Here is a 21,966-nt window from a genome sequence, read left to right as displayed (position 1 = left end):
AGAGAGAGAGAGAGAGAGAGAGAGAGAGAGAGAGAGAGAGAGAGAGAATGAATATGAATAAAAAAGCCAGGACAAAGGAAGAAAGGAAGAGGCGGGAGGTACAGCCTCCCAGGTGCTTTACCAGTCTAAAGACACCAAGTAGGGGCTCAGAGGATGAGGGGCTCCCACTTCAACCTACCAAATCATTACACTGAAGACTGGGTGCTTAGAGACGCAGCTCCAACATGGCTTTAGGTGCACTCTGTCTATTACCAATGTCATTAGGTGGGGGTTTTCTATTCCATACATCCAGAGTTTTCATGGAAACCCCTATTCCTCTCAAATACAAACTTAAAAGACCTGAGTTGGCACACACACATCAACGACACCACTGAAATGGATACTGTGCCCAGTTAAGGCCACAGGCAAACAAAGGTGCTCTCAGGTAACGTGCTTGATGAGCACCGCACAGCTTAGTCGCTACTAACATGGTCAGCTCAAGAAAGCTAATCCATGAACTTTCCTCACATAATTGGACCAGGTCATCCTGCGGCTGACCTTCACCGAAGGGCAAACCTAACAGAAAATGCTTTCCCTATCAGGGCTTCTTACATTTTATTTTACACAGCCACATGGACATGAGTGTAAGCAGTAGATAGACAGAGAATTTACTGAGAATAAATCAGAAGGAAATTCATTTGAAAGGGCTGGAGAGATGGCTCAGACATTAAAAGCACTGGCTATTCTTCCAGAGGTCCTGAGTTCAATTCCAGCAACCACATAGTGACTCATAACCACCTATAGTGAGATCTGGTGGTCTGTAGGTATACATGTAGGCAAAATGCTGTATATATAACAAATCAAACAAACAAATCTTTAAAAAATTTCATTTAAAAACAGGTCTTTGGTATACATAGCATCTTGTCATTCATTAAAGACAAAGGCAAATTTGTTAGTAAAATAACTGGGAATAAGATGTTGAATTTACACTTTGGTAAAGATAAAGGACAATAAGTTTAACAAAGCATAGAGTATAAAATCAAATAACTGCTATGAAGAAAAAGCAAACAAAATACGGCAGCACTGGCCTTTAATTCCATCACTCAGGAAACAGAGGCAGGTAGATCTCTCTGGTCTATAGAGCAAGTTCTAGGAAGTCAGGGCTACACAGAGAAACTCTGTTTCTGAAAATAAACAACCAAAAAAAAAAAAAGAGAGAGAGAGAAGGAAAAGGGAAAGAAAGAACAAATAAGCAAACAAAGTGATGGGTGAAGCTAAGTACCAGGTAGTATCTCTGTAAGGGAAGGCTGGGTCTGAGCTCAGATCACATGGTGCAGTATGTCATTTGAGGGGACTTTATGGAGTTCTATCTGTATACATGCACACTACCCTTCCTCTGTTTTAGCAGCCATGCGTGCAGTATGATATGAACTCCCATAATTGATTTGTTGGTCCTCAGTTGACAGAAAGTGATTACAGTTTCTTTAGCATCTATACAGCACAATAGTGTTCCCCTGTATTAAAATAGGAACTAGAAGAATCACTGTAGGTAGACAGGTATGTCTTGTGGTAGAAATCTAACCTTTCAGGCAGGCTATGGCAAATTCAAACATGAGCATTTATTGGCCAGGAGTGTCCACATGTGTTTATAAAGTACAGATATGTGTTCAGCTCCCAACACTCACATGAGATGCCTGTAACTCCAGTTCCAGGGGATCTGATGCCCTCTTCTGGTTTCTATGGAACCTGCACTTAAGTGAACACACACACATATACACATACACACACACACACACACAATTAAACAAAAAATCAATCTTAAAAATAAGGAAAAGAAAAAAATAAAGAAAAGAACTCTGATAATGAAGATAAACTTAGCTAAGCCAAACAGTCACATGACAAGAGAGAGGCTGCTGTTCAGCTGACAAGTCAGTTAGAAAAGCCTTTGTGTGGGAAGAGCAGAAAGCTCAAACACAGTGTGCATTTATTTAACCAAATGTATGAATCAAAAACTCTACACGGTTAGTGGGTCATATTAAAATGCTGTCCTCTTTCTAAAGACACTATAGTTCTCATCATGCACAAAACACTGTGATTGGCACCTTAAGGCATTGATGGAAAAATGAATAACTTGCAAAGTCCCTTGGAAATACCAAGTACTACAATACCTGGGCATGTTTAAAATGTAGACTGCATCCCGTGGATAAATTCGAGTCACTGGGTCACAAGCTGATTTTCCTCCACCAACTCACGGCGCGGGGGTGGGGGGGGAAGGGGGGCGGGGAGGGGGAAGGGGGGGTGGTGGGGTAGGTGTTACGCTGAGTCTCATCTTCATAGCCATAAGGGTTCAGAACAGATTCCCACAAAACCAGCCTATGGTGAAGCTTCACTTGTCACCTTGGGGCTACCAACACCTACACAGTCACCTGAATTATTTCTTTGCTCCAGGAACCTGGACACGTTTGAACTTTAGGATGAGAATGCTTAGAGGCATAAACATTCTAGATTCAGAGGAGAACTGGGCATGCGCGTGTGATGTGCTCCCACATACAGGGCTGGCACTCAAGGCAAGCTTATCTTTACAAGATAAGGCTCACAAAGACCACAAAACCGCCCCTCCTCTACACTGCACTCCATTGCCCAGGTCTTCACGAATTTTGTCGTTCCCCAGTTGCTGGAGGCCAGCTGGCTTTTAGCACAGTGCTAGACCCTGGAGACTCAAAAAGGTTATGGCAGAGTTACTGTTCTCCAGGAGCCCACACTGGAGCAGGTGAAATGAAAAAGTCCACGATATGACTACAAAAACCTACACGCGGCAGAGTGGGGAAGGTACGGGGTGACTGCAGCAACACAGCAGGGGTCCCAGGGGCAACTGAAGATATTTGCAACGCGGCTGGTCCAGGAAACAACTTAAAAACAAAACAAACAAACACCCAGTTTAGCCTCGAGCCAAGGAGACAGCATGTGGGAAGCCATTGCAGTTTGTCCACTGCAAAAAGATCCAAGACTCAAGGCCAGGGGTCCTTTTAGGGAGATAACAGAGCCTGAAGCTGGAAGACAGACATGGCCAGGACATGCAGGTCCTTGATTAACAAGAATCTAAAGCTTACCCATGGGTAGTATCCTCACAGAGCCATGTCTGATCTATGCAGCATATGAGTTTTTATTGGCCCTCACGTGAATGTACTAAGTGAACATATTTGCAAACATTAAAAAAAAAAAAAGGAGTTTGAACGTTAAAGAAAAAAAAGAAGTTCGGATTTCTGCCTTTTCTTTAAAATTTAAAAAGACAAATCTAGAATCAAATGCCCAGTGCCCATGGGTGTGAACTGTAGGTAATTATATCTGTAAGTCTTGCTCTGCTCCATATTTGTCAATCTGACACAGGATTATAGTAAAGGGAAATCTGGGACGGCTACATGGCTAAGCTGGTAAAGGAGCTTGCCACCAAGCCTGACAACCTGAGTTCAATCCCTAGGACCTATATGGTAGAGGAGAGAAGTAAGTTTGTCCTCTAACCTCAGCATGTGAGACACTACTGCTTTAGGAAAATAAGTGAGAAAAAGTTAAACAATAGAAAAGTAAATAATACTGAGTGTGCATAGGGATGGGGTTAGCATGTGTTCAGTGGATGAAGAAACAATCTATCAGTTGTCTGAAACAAATAAGCAAGGGCCTGGAAATGACTTAGGCCATCCTCCTGGAAGTAAACTGGTAAATAATTATTACATCAACAGAAAGTATAATAGCCTGTTATCTTAGGGTTTCCGTTGCTCTGAAGAGACACCATGACCAAAGCAACTCTTGTAAAGGACAACATTTAATTGGGGCTGGCTTACAGTTTCAGAGGTTCAGTCCATTACCATCATGGTGGAAAGCATGGTAACATGCAGGCAGACATGGTGCTGGAGGAGTTGAGAATTCTATATCTAAACCCTTAGGCAGCAGAAGGAGACAGTATACCACACTGGGCATAACTTGAGCATAGGAGACCTCATAGCCCACCTCCACAGTGACACACTTCCTACTCCAACAAGGCCACACCTCCTAATAGTGCTACTCCCTATGAGCCAAGCATTCAAACACATAAGTCTGTGGGGGCCAAACCTATTCAAACAACCACACCTGTTCATAAGTGAGTCTGTTGCTCCTTTTGATACTCATGTCAATAGGAGAAAGAAAATTCAGCCAAAGAAAACCCCTCAAAGAACCTAATATGAATGTGCATGACTGACAGCTGGGGCCAGGGAAATGGCTCAGCGCTTAAGAGCACTGGTAGCTCTTGTAGAGACCTAGGCTCTATTCCCAACGTCCACACAGCAGCTCACAGTTGTCTGTAACTCTAGTTCCTGGGGAATTGATGCCCTCTTCTAGCCTCTAGCTGTATATATATAATGTATAGAACAGACATGCAGGCAAAATACACAAACACATAAACACAAAATAAAAATCTCTGTGTAGCTGGGCAGTGGTGGTGCACGCCTTTAATCCCAGCACTTGGGAGGCAGAGGCAGGTGGATTTCTGAGTTCGAGGCCAGCCTGGTCTACAGAGTGAGCTCCAGGACAGCCAGGGCTACACAGAGAAACCCTGTCTCGAAAAACAAAAAACAAAAAAAACAAAAAGAAAGAAAGAAAGAAAGAAAGAAACAAACAAACTTGTGGTTCTTCTAAAAAAAAATCTCTGTGTAGCTAGAAATAAATTTAACTTTAAAAACAAGTTATGGGGCTGGAGAGATAGCTCAGCAATTAAGAGCAGCAGTTAAGAGCACTGACAATTCTTCCAGAGGTACTGAGTTCAATTCCCAGCAATCACATGGTGGCTCACAACCATCTGTAACAGGATCTGATGCCCTCTTCTGGAAAGTCTGAAAAGAGCAATAGTGTTCTCACATATATAAAATAGATAATTCTTTTTTTTTTTAAAAAAAAAAAAGCAAGTTAAAAAGAAACTAAAAACATTCAATGACATAAAAGAAGACACACACACAAAGAAGAAAGAAAGACCTACACACATGAAATAAAAATAAATAAAAGCAAGTATTTTTAAAAGATGTGTTAGGGAGCATAATTATTTGAATGTTGTGGTACAGAGATAGACAAATGGCTTCTTGAAAAGGTAGAGAGCCCAGAAGCAGAACCACAAATACATAGAAACTTGTGATCTCAGAATTGGTACCATAATTCAGTGGGGAAAGAATATTTTATTCAGTAATTGACACTCAGATTGACATGGCCACACATGCCTTTAATCCCAGTGCTCAGGAGGCAGAGGCAGGTGGATTGTAGCAGTGAATTAGTTAAACTGTTGGGTCCTGGTAGGTCCTTGATGCACCTGCCCAAGAGCTCTCTGGATTCACGAATGAAACGCTCGCGCGCACACACACACACACACACATAGGCCAGCTAATTTTGATATGCCTTGACTAGCTCAATGGCTGGCCACTTCTAAACCTCCCAGTGGCATGCACTTCCCTCCGGTATTCCTGGTTTAACAGCTTCTAAATCTATGTTTTGTCTTTGCTGCCCTGTTCTTCCTACAGGGCTGCTTTCCCTTTCCGCCTACACTGTAGGATGCTTTCTTTCCTGCTGTTCTTAAACCTCATCCTCCTGTCTCTGAGTCAAGGCCATTCTCCTCTTCTTCCCCTCTTTCCTGGTCCATTCCTTGTGCATGCAATCTAAAAGTCCCGCCTCGTCTCTCTGCCCAGCCATTGGCTGTACGGCAATTCTTTATTACCCAACGAAGCCAGCTGGGGGCAGGGACCCTCATGTCTGAAGTGGGGCTTTTGGGAACTGAAATAAGACAAAGCGCTAGAACCAATTCCCAACAGTGGAGTTCTCTGAGTATGAGGCTAGCCTGGTCTACAAAGTGAGTTCCAGGACAAGGGCTACATAGTGAGACCTTGTTCCTTCCCATCCAAAAAAAAAAAAAAGACACCACAGTACTTAGCTGTCTGTGTGATAAAGATAACACACCTTTCTCCAAAAGAAAACTCAAAGACAGAAAAACAAATAAGGAAAAAGCAAAACACCAGTAAATTTTTTTTTTCAAAAACAAGGTCTCACTACATAGCTAGAGCTGGCCTCAAGCGCAAAGAAATGCCCCTACCTCTGTCTCCCAAGTATTGGGATTAAAGACATTTGCCACTGTGCCCAGCTTCCAGTGAATATTTTTATAGATTTTTACGAAGAAAGCATACAAGGAGGGTCTTTGATGATATTAGTGGGGAATGATTTATAAACAAGTATCGAGAAATACAAACTATGAGATATAGTATTAAGGGGCCACCACAAAAGTAGGAGAGGAGTACAGAAGGAATGGGGAAAACACTGAGAGTGGGCTTTTTACTTCATTTGTTTATGGTATTCAGCTCCAACTGGGATTTGAGGGGTGGACAATGGCTGAAGTTCTGACATTTTGTGAGGTATGGGTGGCACAGTGGTCTTTTGGGAGGTAGAGGGGTTCAAGACAGGGTTTCTTGGTATAGCCCTGACTGTCCTGGAACTTGCTCTATAGTCCAGACTGGCCTTTAACTCACAGATATCCACCTGCCTCTGCCTCCCAAGTACTGGGATTAAAGGCGTGTGCCACCACTGCCTGTTTGCACGATGGACTCTTAACTCCACGCTCCTCTGCCAGTCTCACTCTCTGATTGCTAGCTACATCCGTATCTTACACTTTCCAAAGCTTCAACCACGCTGCCACTCTGCCTTGCCTGCCTCTTCCCCTCCTGTTTCTGTGGTGCTGGGAATGGAACTCACAGGGCACGCTGTGTATGGCGTGCATCACTGAGCTGTACCCCCAAGTTCATATCCATCAAAACTTCGTTCATATTTATTTTCCCTGTTCCTGGAATACATGTGATGCAAAGCAGGTGCTCCTTTTATTATACAGAGAGAAAAACATCCTCAAAGGGACTCTAGAACTTAGCCAGCCATAGGGAGAACTCTGTAAGGAAGGCACGTTTCCTCTCATCCTGAGGCTTAAAGTACCAGCATCCCCTTGGGCTCATCTCCCTCCATTGCTTGAGCCAATCCCTGCAGGTTGCTTCTTCCCAAAGTGCATTTCCATTTCTTCTCCCCCTTGCTTCCCATTCTCTCATCCAGGCTAGGGGGTGGGAGCCAGACTGCCCCATGCTGCTCTTTCTTCATTCAGCCCCATCCTGCCGTCTGCGAGAGACTAAACTTCCCTACATGCCACTTCCATGATGTCATTTCCATAGCCAGACATCTTCAGGACTCTCTTCCTCCAAGCCCTGATTGGAGCTACCCCTGACTTCAGAGTTCTCCTTCATCTATCAGTCATTCAAAAACAGGGCTTTTGGAAGCAGGGATCACACACACACATACACACATGCACACGCACACGTGCATGCATGCTCACACATGCCCACACACACGCAATGCGGACACACACACACAAGCATGCACGCAAGCACACACACATTCACACATATGCACACACACACAAGAATGCACACATACATGAACGCACACACATACGTGCACACACATGATCATGCACGCACACACATGTACACATGCACATACATGTATACATGCACACATACATACACACACACACACGGAGGAATGTTCAGAGGGTACAAATTCAGCACCAGTTATTTCACAGCAGTGGGATGGTTTTGGTTTGTTTGTCTTGTTTTACATGCTAATGCTCACTACTGTCGAGAAAGATGAAATAATGTATCCTTGTTGACTTCCGGTACAACATTAACCGATTGTCCTAGTGTACATCTCCACTGGTGTGAGAAAACACTGACCCAAACCAAGTAGGGGAGGAGAGGATTTATTCGCCTCACAGGTCGTTGTCCGACATTGAGGGAAACTAAGGCAGGAACTGAAGCAGGGACCAGGGAGGAATGTTGCTTACCGGCTTGTTCAGGCTGCCTTCTTAGACATCTCAGGGTCATGTCAATCACTAATCAAGAAAATGACAATGACTATACCAGTTGACATACCAGTGTGGATGGGGAAAATCTCAGGGGCCTCACCCCCCATGCCCCCATTCCACTCCCAGTGAAGAGCCACCTCCCCATCTCCCAAGCCCCCGCCCCCGTGAAGAGTTACAGGCAATTAACCACTACTTGGAAAGACAGAATTAGTCTTCCTCAGAAATGAGCAACCTAATTGGTTATCTAATGCCAATGTTGGTCGGCCATATATATGTGTGTATGTGTGTGTGTGTGTGCCATATATATATATATATATATATATATATATATTCTATATATATATATATATTCAGCAGGTTGTATTGACATATTCATTCACTTATGTATGTAATTATGTATTTGTGTATATGTAACAATAATAATTAAACAAACAAGATATGAAATTGAGATGGAGCAAAGTAAAGTAGGGAGACATGAGTTATAATTCCAGCAGTTGGGAGGTGGAGGTAGAAGGTTTGTGAGTTCAAGGCCAGCCTTGGCTACATAGCAAACGCTTGTCTCTGGTAAAAAGGAAGGAAAGAAGAAAACAAGGAACAAAGAGGCTGCCAGCTCCCTCCCAGGTCACCTCCACCATGGAACCCTACTCCTCTTACTTCTTGGGAAGTTCTGACTTAGGGATCACACCCTCCCTCCCTTCCTCCCTCCATCCCACCCTTGCTCTCCCAAATTACTTCTGCCAGCACATAAAAATGCTATAAAGCTTTGCATCTTAAAGAAGACTTCCTGGGCTCTGCAGTTAAGAGCAGGAAACCGCTCTTCCAGAGGACCAGAGTTTGGTTCTCAGGACCCACACTGGTCAGCTATGTGTGTCTCTAGTTCCAAAGGATCTGGCCTCCTTGGTCTTCTGTACTCATGTGCAACACACACACACACACACACACACACAAAATTAAAAACAGAAAGATAAAATCATTTTTAAAAGTTCCCTTCTTGTGCTGAAAAGATGCCTTATTGACGGTCTCACAGAGAACCCAGATTAAGGTCCCAGCACCTACATGGCAGCTCCTAGCTATCCATAGCTGCAGTTGCAGGGGAATCCAGCACCTTTTTCTGGCCTTTACAGGCACCGCACATACATGATGAACAGGAATGCATGTAGGCAACACGCTCATGCACATAAAATGAAAATAAATAAAATCTTTAAAATTCTCTTCTCCAGCCTCGTTGCTTTGTAGACACTTGCTCAGAAGGAAACTCCTCAGTGCCCCGCTGGGCACTGCCCTGTCTGTTTCTGTGTCCTTGCCACGCTTTCCTCCATTAGAGTAGGCGGATAACTTCCTTCCTCAGCGCTGCCTGCTCTCTCCTGTGAAAATGTCGCTTCCAGGAGCCTCCCGGTTTTCTTGTCACCTCCTGGGTTCTTTTTTTTTTTTTCTTCTACTTGACCGATTTCCCTTCCTGTTCTACATGGCTCAGACTGTGACCACTCACTCTCCTCCCTCTGGACTAACGAAGTCCATGATCTTCATCTGTAGCCCTTCGAGGTTTCTTCAAGTCCCATTCCTGCTCTGTGCCGCAGATGAAGCCACCCTTTGAGTGTGCAGTAGCCATCTTGAACAGAATTCTTACCCACCACCTTCATCCTGCTCCCCCATAATCTTCTTCATTTCCAGACACTGCACATCGCAGTTGTCTACCTCATTGACTTAGACATCAGTCTTCCATTGCCCCTCCCCCCAAACCACACCCCAGTCCAGAAGCAAGCCAGTTGGCTCTTCAGAGAAACCCCAAAGTCAGTCACCACCTGTAGCATCAGAATTCTAGTTCTAGCCTTTCAGTAGAAAACCCCCAAACCAGCCATGCCATCTTATAATGACTAATGGCTTCTCTCTCTCTCTCTCTCTCTCTCTCTCTCTCTCTCTCTCTCTCTCTCTCTCTCTCTCTCTCTCTTTTTTTTCTTGTGCTACCAGGGAGGGAACCCAGGACCTTCTTTGTTCATTCAAGGAAAAGACCCTAGCACTGAACTACATCCCCAGCTCATCCCACAGTGGATTATTTTGGTTTATGGTGGTTGTGTTGGTTGGCTTGGTTTTGTTTTTTGAGACAGAGCCTCAAGGTTGGCCTTCACTGTTCCTCCTTCCCCCCTCCCTTCTTCTTCAGATTCTTTTATGTGTATGAGTATCTGTCTGCAAGTATGCACATGTACCACATGCATGCCTGGTGGCCACGAAGGTCAGAAAAGGCATTGGCTCCCCCTGGAGCTGGAGTTACAGATGATTGTGATGCATCATCTGGGAACAGAACCTGGGTCCTCTGCAAGAACAACAGTGCTCTTAAGCATGGAGACACCCCTCTAGCCCCTTATTTCTCATGTGGGCTCATTCCTGGCCCAGGAACGACACATCTGCTGCTCACTCTGCTTGTAATGCTATCTGCCAACCCATCAGAGGCTTGTCTCTCCCCATCCTATTGGTCCCTAGCTGAAGAGCTGTTCCATTTAGATTGCCCTGTCTACAACAATTGCCCTCCTCAGCACCGCCTTCACTGGAGCCTCTCAAAGGAGTCTGCTTTCCTCATAGGCTTTACCTTAAACTAGAAGAGAGCCCTTTGTAGGCAAGGATGGCATTTGTCGGTCACCATCTGTATCTAACTGTCTGGCTCGAAAATATATTTTTTTAATCTGGGTGGTCAAATTACTCTTTTTAAAGTCTATTTTTAAAAAGATTAAAGGGCAAGTGGATGCTCAGTGGTCAAATGTTTGTGTAAATCCCTGGGTTTAAATGGGATGGGGCAGAGAGACAAATAATAAGGCAATGTGTAGGGTGAAGGGTTGGTCTTTAACTGTTATATCATCTATTTATCTATCACCCAGCTATCTACCTGTTTGTCTGCCTGTCTATCTATCTATCTATCTATCTATCTATCTATCTATCTATCTATCATCTATCTGTCTGTCTGTCTGTAATCTATCTATCATCCATCTACCAGTCTGTCAACCTGTATATCTATCTACTTGTCATCTATCAATCAATCAATCATGCATCTATCTACCTATCATCAATCTACCCATCTATCTATCTATAACCTATGTGTCATCTGTCATCCATGTCTGTCTGTCTGTCTGTCTGTCTGTCTGTCTGCGTATCTATCTCATTTTCATGTTTTTCTGTGTGTCAAGCACACTGACTTTCTCTCCAGGACCAGTCCTCAGTGGATGCTCACTAACGTCTCGCTCCTTGCTTTCTTGGTTTACCCCTGACAGCCCCTCAAGCTTCAACACAAGACCCACCTCTGCCTCCATGCTCCCTTCCCTAGGAACTCACTTGCATTTTTATTAGCTGTCTGTTCCCCAGACTGATGGGAGAGCAAATACCTGACAAACACTTGGTGACAGTACTCGGTAGAGGCCTCTGTGTCTCAAAGCTTTGGAAATTTGCAGCAGTCTGAGTAGTACTAAATTCTAAGTACTTACATCTACTGAGAACTCACTACCACAATGCACATGTACTGCTTTTGTTTTATATCAAGACTGGGGAAAACAAAACGTAGACTGAGCAAGTGATCTGCCTGTGGGCTAAGGTATGGATTCAAGCAGCTGGCCCAAGCTCTTTACCTCCGGCTGTACCACCTCATCAGGCCACAGGACAAACGACCCTATTTAGCCACAAATGTGCTATGGGATTAAGCTGCAAGTTCTTGATCATGTTGCTTAATAATGGGAAGTCTCCGTTTTCTCTGGGTGATGGGGACAAGGCATCAATTTCTGCGTGTTTGGAAGCATCAGGCTCTGGCCTGGGGACTGCAGCGTGCTTGGCTCCTGGCAGGATTGGACAGATATGCTGGTCAGCCTAGCAGAGACTGAGCAAACGACCCCCATCTAAGGTTGAGTTGGGCTCAGAACCTCTTCCGGGAGCCTAAGAGAGGAAGGCACTAGGCTTCCTGAAGGCTGTTTGGGTTTGTCCTCCAGACCTGCTAATATAAACATCTCTTGCTCCCCAGGAATTATTTTAGGACCGGGAAACAGCACGCTGTTTATTGAAAGAGTCACAGAGGAGGATGAGGGTGTCTATAGGTGCCGAGCCACCAACCAGAAGGGAGCCGTGGAAAGCTCAGCCTACCTCACTGTGCAAGGTAAACAGCCGGCAGTTCAGACACCTGTTTTCCTGTTTGCTTAACTCTTCCCGGACCCCCCCCCCATCCTCAACCCCCACCTCCACCCCCATCCTGGTCTTTTCCCACTCCCACCCCCATCCCTAGTCTCCTCTGCCAGCCCAGTTGGTTCTTTCTATACTCCTTCCTCATTGCCTGATGACACTGTGTGGCTGTATCTGAAAGAAGAGACTGGCTGTCCTTGGACGCCACAAACCCAGCTGTCTCAGCAGGGGAAGTACTTCCAGGAAGAAGGGAGCCTGGTGTGGATAAAATTACTCAGGATGGCCCAAGGGGTTCAAATCTCTGAGAAATAAGGCCAGGAAGAAAGAGGGGACCCACCCACTGAAATTGTTCATCCCTACTCCCACCCCTCCCTTTTGCTGAATGCTGGAAATTACAGATGAGACACTTTTTCCTCTGCTGGTTTTTATCACAAGGTGGCACAAATTATTCTCAGAAGCCATACATACAGAACAGCTCAGACCTCAGACACTGCCCTGTGGGTACCTCTTCTAGGGCCTCATATAGTTTGCTGGAGAACGAAGCACCAAGTAGCTGGCTCCCACCCTGACTGCAGCCACGTGCTTCCATTTAGAAAACAGTTTCAACCCAGGCTTTGGTTTTCCCGGGCTAAGCACCATCCCCAGTCTTATAGCCCTGTAAGATTGCTGGGCGCTGCTTAGGTACCAATATCAACAGCACATGGAGATTTAATGTGGAAAAAAAAAAAGATGGAGATTTGTTCCGGAGCCATTCCACAGTGCTCAGGGGTGCATTTGAGAGCATGTGGATGCTTCTGGGGAGAAGCCAAGAAGGAAGAAAAGCTGAAACTTTTCAACCACAAATGCGTACTTCCAAAAAGAGGATAGTATTCCCCAAACAGCCCGAGGAATGGTCCTATCCATCTTCCAAATCTTCCTTGTTTTAAAATGGTCTTCCAGTTCAGCCCACACATCAAGTGAGGCAGCTCCTTTCTCAACGTCTGCTCTTTTGTCTTTGGCATGGACATCAGAGGGAGAGCAGAAAACAAAAGACTCCCCTCGGCCTCATTCAAAGGTGTTACAGTGGAACCACTAGGTGTGTGGAGCAATTAGGAAGCCCCCAGAGGTACAAAGAGGTCACTAAAAACTCAGTCAAGCCAGTGGTGGCCCTGAAGACGGAAGTTCCCTTTCTTCTGAAACCTGCCTCCACTCATCCCCTGGCTGCTTCACCTTGCTAAGCATCTGTTCCTGTGTTCTCTAGCGGGCAGCATGGTCAGCAGCAGCTGCACATCTGGTGGAGTGGGGGAAGCCCTGGCATGAAGTAAGAATGTGCATGTCAGTTTGTAAACCATCCCTCTTCTAACCAGGATAATCTGGGTGTCTCAGAAGCCATGTTACTTGACCTTGTGTTTTACATCTGTGACCCCAGTATACCCCCCTGAGACTGTCCTCCAAACTTCACAGATGCTGAGGTTTTTGGGGTATGGGTATCAGCTTCATAGAAGGACAGAACTTGAAATAGGAAGCTATTTGCAAGTTGACAGTAAACTGAGCTGGGAAAGCCTGCACATATGAGTGAAGGCCAGGTTCTCGAAGGACTCTGGGCTCACAGAATTTATGTGATCACGTGATGCCATTCAGGGCAGTGGACTGCAGTTATCTGCAGATCATCTTATAATTGAAAATGGTGGGCTGGAGAGATGGTTCAGTGGTTAAGAGTACTTCCAAAGGACCAGGGTTCAAATCCCAGCACCCACATGGCAGCTCACACCTGCTTAAAACTCCAGTTCCAGGAGAATCTAATATCCTCAGACAGGCAAAATACTAATGCACATAGAATAAAAATTAACATTGCACATACCTTTAATCCCAGCACTAGGGAGACAGGGGCAAGTGGATCTCTGCGTTTGGGGCCAGCCTGATCTACAGAGGGAGTTCCAGGACAGCCAGGGCTACACAGAGAAACCCTGTCTCAAAAAGGAAAAGAAAACAAGTAAGAAAGAAAGAAGAGGAAATGGACTCTTGCCCTTGAACTTATGACTCCTGTCACTGAGGGTCTGAAGCATACCCTAGCTTCAGATGTGATTTCCTGGTATGCTCCTACCTCGCCCAGTCAAGTTTAGGAAATGTAGGCACACGGGTTGTGTCTGTGGCTATGTTTAACAGATTTAAAGAGGTTCAGGAATCAGCCAGGAAGGAAACGGTCTGCTCATTTTATTCCCTTTGCAAAGGAGCCTTATACTCACAGATAAAACAATGTGTTATTTTGGTATCTGAAAAGGATAAATGCACTGTGGGGTTCGAGTGGCTTCTTTAAATAATCACAGGTCTTGTTTGCTTTGGACAGGACTTTGGGCACATGTGGAGCTGGGGAAGGCAATGTGGAGGCGGGAGGGCAGGGGGGTGTCCAGTGTCAAGACTGTAGTAAAGCTATCAGCGATCAAAATCATTTCTGAAATTAACATGTTCGGCCCACTTGTATCCAAAGACTTAAACTAAGCTCTGTCTCTACTGGGGCTGAAAGCTAGATTCCACACAAGGATTTTCCTGCAGCAGACTTAGGCGTTGCTGTGCTTAACCGCATTCACAATTATATAGGACAAACAGCTTAGAGAACAACTCCACTTCAAAGCATCTGCTACAGGTGATGATGGCTTCAGAAATGATAGGAATGATGAGGCTGGACGCGGGGTCCCAGATGTAGGTTGCAAACACGGGCCTGACATCTGCGGGAGAGAGGACCCACAGTAAGGGGCATGCACCGCACTCCCGATTAGATCCCAAGGCTTTAGAATGAAAACAGCTCAAAACAAACTTTTTGTGTGTCTCAGTGCTCCCCACCGTGGTATGGTGAATGCTCCATTCCCTGGGTCCTCTTTGACCTGCAATCATCCCCCGAGGCCCTCATGGCACTGAGTGTGAAGGTGCTAAACTAACTTAGGACTTCGTGGTTCTCCTCTCTTAGATGCTGGCAATTTTCAGAGTCCCAAGTAACAAACCATGCTCAAAAAAAGATGAAGTGTCTATTCCTAATTGTATGCAGGATGTTAAAGGCCCTAAATATACATAGCTTTAAAAAAAAAAAAACCTTTCAACTATGGCATAAAGCTGGAATAATGCAATTAGCTTGTCCATCTTTGTTAACAGCGTTTTGTTCTGTTTCTTTAATGCTTTATAAGAATTTGTAGAGACCAATTTGAATTTTTTTTTAATGCTTTCTAAGAATTTGTAAGGGCTGGAGAGATGGCTCAGCAGTTAAGAGCACTGCTTTTCCAGAGGTCCTGAGTTCAATTCCTAGCAACCACATGATGGCTCACAACCATCTGTAATGGGATCCGATGTACTCTTCTAGTGTGTGTCTGAAGACAGCTGCAGTGAACTCATATAAATAAAAAAATAGATTAAAAAAAAAGAATTTTTAAACTGGTGCCCAGCCTCACTCAGGATGAGTTACAATATCTATAGATAGCTTTAGAAGCAAAATAAGTAAACTTCAAACATAGCCGTCTCATCTCTTCTCACGGAAACTAGGCTTACATGAATCTGCATAGGGTATCCCAGACATAGATGGCAGTAGCTTAGTTAGGAAGGTCTGGATATGTTAATTATACCTCGTCTTCGAAAGTACATGGTATACTGTGTGAAGCAAGCATGTGTGAGTATACTTGATCCCTTTATTATTTTATGCATGTGAGTGTTTTGTCTACATGTACGTATGTGCATTGTGTGCATTCAATGTTTGCAGAGGCCAGAAGACACTGGAGATCCTGGAACTGGAGTTGCAGATGGTTGTGAGTCAACATGTAGGTGCTGGGAATTGAACCTAGATCCTCTAGAAGACTAGCCAGTGCTTTTAGTCACTGAACCACCTTTCTATCCCCATCCCCAACCCCTGCTTAAAATTTTCAGCAATCCTGTGAGATAGTTGTTGAAAATAAGACTCTAGTGAGACCCACAGAGGGTCAAATGACATCACAGGGCCACTAGGTTAGGAAGTGACAGAGCTGAGAAATGGAAAGACTTGAGTTTCTCTACTGTGCTGTGTCTCATGGAGGGTGGGGGTCCTCTCTGCAGCAGGGTGTCTCCACTTCAGGAGCTGAGTCACTTTTGTAAAGTCACCTCCCTTCCTTGTACTTCAGTCTCTGCACTACAAAGTGGGAACGTTAATAGTGGTTGACTAACCTTTCCAGGACCGCTACAGGATGAAGAGAGTCTGTCACAATAAAATCGGAAGTATTAGCTATTATTAGTATTGGTGAATGTGTTCCTCTCCTCCAGCAAAACTTGTAGCATCACATACTTTCCTGGGCTTCCTGTGAGTCACTCAGATGGTGTCCCAAACCACAGGATTCCTGTTTGGCTTAAGGACTGGCTTGTGATAAGAATGTGTTACAGAACAAATATCCTAACTGCAATTTTAAGTATTTTCTTTCTTCCTTCCTTCCTTCCTTAACCTGAAATTACTCTCAAAAGGGTACTTCATACATATCACAGCCCTGAAGAGAAGGTCTACACATATTCTTAGAAAACATTAAAAAAAAACTTTCAAAGATGGATAGGCCAATTGTACTATTCTATTAAGTGACAGAGGAGTCACATTAAAGTCAGAGGGCAATTGAATCTCGGGTAGAAGACAGCATTCTGTGTTTAGCTTCTTAAATGAGGTCTAATCTTTTCTTGTACCTTTAAATCTTTTTCTCTGGACCTGGGGTAGAAACACAAAAGGAACCTGTTTCTGCTACATTATTTATTACTTCAAATTAAAATAACAACGGAGCAGAGTTCACCTAACCCATCTTGTTTGGGGTCAGGTAAAGCTTTGTGAGAAGGCTCTTAAAAGATGCCAGGCACCTGCATCAAAGACTGGTTTGCTTTAGGCAGAAAAGACAAGCTGATGCTTGGACTGAGCCTGACAGAAAAGTTACAAAGCAAAGCAAAGCCAAACCAAATGTCTTGCACTTGATAGCCAAAAAATGATAAGGAGAAAAATAAACGTGTGTGTGTGATCTACATGTATGTCTGTGTGCCAAGTGTGTATCTGGTGCCCAAGGAGACCAGAAGAGGGTGTTGGATCCTGTGGAACTGGAGTCACAGATGATCATTAGCCATGGTACTGGGAGTTGAACCTGAGTCCTTCACAAGAGTGCACCTGTCAGGCTGCTTGTCTGCCTCAGCGCTGGGGCGTCAGAGCAGCAACAAGCTTCTTAGAGGAGGAAGAACGCAGCCCATGGTAGGGTCCCAGCCTGTCTTTTCCCAGATGAAAACCAGCGAGACCTGGGACAGACGCTGTGGTCCTCAGTCTCCGGTGTACTCAGATGCCACAAGTCCACACTTCCCCTATATGCCAGGCAGGAAGGGGATGGCTGAGCCCCAGACAAGGTAAGATCTGGTTTGGTTCCAAGTGAGTGCTGAAGTGAAGTGCAGATGGCTGAAAGAAAGAAGGTCTTCTTCGGGAGATTTAGGTGTGCCCCACCTCCACCCCTACCCAAACTGTTCTAGTGAACCAGGGTGAACCAGGGGTTAAATACCTTTTGCTGGAAGGGATGCCCAGGAAGGGAAGCTCATTGGCTAAACACTCCGGGTCTATCTAGACACCTCACTAGCTTGGAGAACTCTAGGTTTTTATGCTTTGTGACCAGTTGTCATGGTCCTCTCAGTCATGGTCACATGTTCCAGATCAGGTAGAGCCTGGCTGGGAACTGGTTCCACACCTACCAGTCTCAATTATGAGATTTATCAGGGTTTTTTAATCTGCTTACTAGTTCTTCTGTCTGGTGGCAAGGTCCATCTGTGCTGAGATGTCTCTCCAGCCCATAAAACCGTATTTAAAAAATTCAAAGGGGTTGAGAGAAGGAGCGGGAAGTGAGGAAAGCTTCAAATCATACCTAACAGCAGTTTAGACATTCACCCCTGTTGTCTAAAAGTTTTAAAAAGAAACTGAGGCTTTGGTCTACCACACAGCTGCTCACAGGCTCATACAAGAACATTTTCGCTATTCCTGATGACAGTTGCTCTAGTTGCGTGCCCCCTCCACCCTTCCCCCACCCCACCCCACCCCACAACCCTCTCTGGGCAGGGTAGGTTCTGGGGCTAAACCTCCCTGGTGATTTGCTTCTTGGGAACTCACCTGGATATATTCCATGAGCTAAGCTGATAGCTCTGCTGCCTGAGGTACTGGGAGCCTGCTACCACACGGTGCCACATGCCAGGCCAGTGTGTGGATGCTTAGCTACTGAGAAAACCCCTCAACACTTCTTAGACTGGTGTACCCAGCCAAAGCCAGTCCCTGGTAACAGTCCTGCAGTCACTCAGCCAGAACTGCACACAAAGAGCCCACCACTATAGCTACTAGACAGGCTCAAGACACCGCACAGCGCAGACTCTTGACACCCCCCCCCCCCCCGGAATACAGACAACCTGCTAAGTGGCACCCAGAGGCATGACACGAAGCCCAGGGAGAGACAACTGACTTGGTTCTGTCTGTGCAAGGGACCAGAAACCTATACCAAAAGGCACCATTATCATAACATATGCTTGGCTACATCCTTATCATCTTGAGTGAAAACAGAGATATGCTGTGGCCTTTTACAGACATCTTATGGGAGTTACAACCCTCAGACCAGCACTCTTTTCTAATAATTATTAAGTCCCACCCACATTGCCTCTGGCCCTGAGCAGCTGGGCTATTTTGTAGACTGAACTGATCACCTGTCACCAGCCTGTTGAAGTGTGTGTGTGTGTGGAGGGGGGCGGTGGCTAGTCAGGCTAAAGCACCTAGGGTTGTCCTGACAGCTCTTCAGCAAAGAGCAGCAGAAACAGAACAATCAAGTGGAACACAGATGCCACCGTGTAAAATGCTAAGATTCTTACTAAGCACTACTGAGTACGGAGGTTAAATTGAGCCTGACATTCTTCTTAACGGCATTCTAATGAGTCGGTTCCTCAGACGTGTGATTGCATATAAATAGGCCACCCGAAAGGAATTTTGCTTGAGTAAGGACTGTGGAATTAGACTTCGGGGGCCAGTTTCCTGTCCCGTGGAATGCACTGGGAAAGTTCCCACGGTCAGACAGGGCCACTTGCTTAATGTTCCACGTAGGAATCCTGCACAAGGACCCTATGAGGACATTGCCATCAGCATCTGTGACAGTCTAAGGACACTGCGGGTGCCTTCAGAAGTCTCCTGTCGTACTACAAAACTTATTTGTAGTATGCATTTGCGTGTGTGTGTGTGTGTGTGTACACACACACATGTAGTAGAAGAAATCCATACTCCCATGAACTTTGGTTTATACTTTTCTCACTCTGGGGATATATAGTGAGATTAAAGGACAAAAGAAAATATAAGACCTAAACATTTAAAGTTTTAAGTTAATTTTTAAAATCGGGAACAGGGCTGGAGAGGTGGCTCAAAGATTAACAGCACTGGCTGCTCTTCCAGAGGACCCAGTTCAGTTCCCAGCACCCACATGGTGACTCACAACCACCATGGTTCCAGGAGATCCAATGCCCTCTTCTGGCCTCCAGAGACACTGCATTCATGTGACATACATACACATAAGCAAAACACCCATACATGTAAAATAAAAGTAAACCAGTATTTTTTAAATGGCAAGCCAGAGCATTATCATGTAACATATGAGCTACACTGCCAGCTCAAAATTTGAATTTTATTCTGACAGTCATGGAAAGCACATGTTGGCACTGAGGCAGGGGAATGACAGGATTGGATCTGTGGCCCTGGAAGTGACCTGAGGCAGTCAAAGCTGGGCAGATGAGAATGGAAGCGGGTTTTCTAGGCAGCAACAGAGGATGGAGAGGAGCAAATTCCTTCACAAACCCTGAAATTAGCTCAGGTTGGACAGAGAAGGTTGCCTCTCTGGTGATTGATGGGCTCTCGGAAAGGCTCAGAAGATCTGAGGAAAGGGGGAAATGGCAGTATCCTTAGATGTGTGGTTGTTAAGCACAGGACTCAGGGTTAAAATCACAGCGCCGCCACTCACAGGCAAGAGGCTTAAAATAGGGCAAGTCTACCTCACAGTGCTGGCAGGAGTCTTGCTGAGTGTCAGCACTGTCTCTCATGGGTTTCCAGAGTGCATACTTGCTGTGACCCGTGCAGGCGACCTCACTGATTCCAACTGCCTGCAGCATTGCACCTGGTTTGTTCAATGCTCAGAGTCCCATGATGCTCCAGGCCCCGCCCTGTGCTTCCTATCATCCCGCCACTGTCTGCATCTCCCATGACTGAGGCTTTTCTTTTGCTCTTCCCGCTCCCATGATGCCCTTCCCTGCCTTCCTGTCTGCCAATCAAACTTACTTATAAATGCATCTTCCAGAGGACATTGAATCTATCAACCTCTGAAGCATTTTACAATTTATTTATTTATTGGGGCAGAAGGCAGTGCACATGCGGAGATCAGCAGCTAACTTTTTTGGAAGTTGGTTCTCTCCTCTGCCTTGTTTCGTAGGCAAGGTTCCTCTTGTTTCTGTCACTGTGCTCAATATTTCATTCTAGTTGGCTTGTAAACTTCTGAGTGAGTTGCCTGTCTCTGCCTCCATCTCACCGATAGGTGTACCTGGACTACAAGCTTTTCACATGGGTCCCAGGAAATGAAATTCAAGCAATCAGGTCTGCATGGCCAAAGTCTTTCCCAGCTTTGCAGCGTCTCCGCAGTTTCAGGGTAGGAATGTAGCCCAGTTGGTAGAGTGCTTGTCTAACATCCCTGAGGCCCTGGGTTTGGTCCTCAGCACTACATGAACTGGCTGTAGTGGCATGTGACTTTAGGGGTGGAGACAAGAGAATCAAAGCCATCCTTGGTGATGGGGCCTCTTTGGGATACCTACATGGAAGATCCTGTTTTAAAAAAAAAAAATAAAACGAAGTAAGGTTCATGTCTTTGCATTTGGTATGAAACACTTGGTTTGGTTTACTGAGCTTGAATGTTCTGACTTTCCATTACTGGTCTGCCTGTGCCCTCCACACCTACTGTTACTGTAGGAGAATTTAGCTCATCTTAGCTGAATTACAACAGAGAAGCCCAGAGTGAGGTACTCATGTTTGAAACGATGGTATTGCTGTCGTGTATTCAGGGGATGGGTATGAAGCACACCATTCTTAGTAAGTGTTCAGTGAGTGAACACAGATCCCCTGTCATGCCTAAGGAGAACAGGTCTCATCTGGCCTTGGCCTAACCTCCTTTGTCATTGTAGGCAAGTCAAGAAGGCCCCACTCAGGTGCAGTGGGATGTGTGTGTGTGTGTGTGTGTGTGTTTGTTTTTGTATATACATGTCAGTGTGTGTGGTGTTTGTGTATGTGTATGCATGTGAGTGTGTGGGATGTATCTATTCGTGATAGAGCGAGTGTATGTATGGGTATGTGTGGTGTGTGTGTGTGTGTGTGTGTGTGTGTGTGTGTGTGTGTGTGTAAGAGAGAGAGACAGAGAGAGACAGAGACAGAGACTGCCCTGGAAGAGACAGTGCTCAAGTTTGTGCTATGAACCTTGGGATTGGTATGACTAGGTGAGAAGCAGGCCTGTGGTCCCCTCTTTCAGCTGGCGCCTTCTGGCTGCTGAGGTCAGCCCCAGAGGCAGGGAACAGCACTGTGGTGATGCAGAGCGACTGAGAAGCAGACAGGCGTTTGTGACCATCCTTGAACTTTGTTTTTATTTCCAATGTCTGCTTTGAAGAATTCTGTGAGTCCCAAAGCGGCTCCTTTTATGTCTTTTTATTTTTGTTCTTTAGAATTTACTCTAAAACCCATTAGGCAGATTTAACATATTACAGATTTAGCACTTTAATGAACTTCCCCCCCCCATTTAATTTCCTTCCGTCTTTATTTTCTCCTCTGATTTTTAATTAATTATTTCTGAGAATACTGGTTACAGACTCAGCCGGCTTTCTGGAAAGTCCTTCCGGGTAGAAAGTTCATGGCCTGTCTCAGAAAC

General features: G+C 45.2%; 1 protein-coding gene across 1 annotated transcript in view; it reads left to right on the top strand.

The window, feature by feature from the left end:
- Positions 1-21,966, top strand: part of Flt1 (fms related tyrosine kinase 1) — a 163,012-nt gene that overhangs the window by 97,166 nt on the left and 43,880 nt on the right. Inside the window, exon 15 of the mRNA XM_028779768.1 lies at positions 11,889-12,020. Within this exon, the coding sequence (XP_028635601.1) occupies positions 11,889-12,020 (132 nt within the window). The remainder of the gene's footprint in view (positions 1-11,888; positions 12,021-21,966) is intronic.

This window comes from Grammomys surdaster, unplaced genomic scaffold, assembly GCF_004785775.1.
Source record: "Grammomys surdaster isolate TR1022 unplaced genomic scaffold, NIH_TR_1.0 362, whole genome shotgun sequence".
Classification (NCBI taxonomy): Eukaryota; Metazoa; Chordata; class Mammalia; order Rodentia; family Muridae; genus Grammomys; species Grammomys surdaster.
The sequence above is the reverse complement of the archived record's forward strand: the minus strand, read 5'-3'. Positions and strand labels throughout refer to the sequence as shown.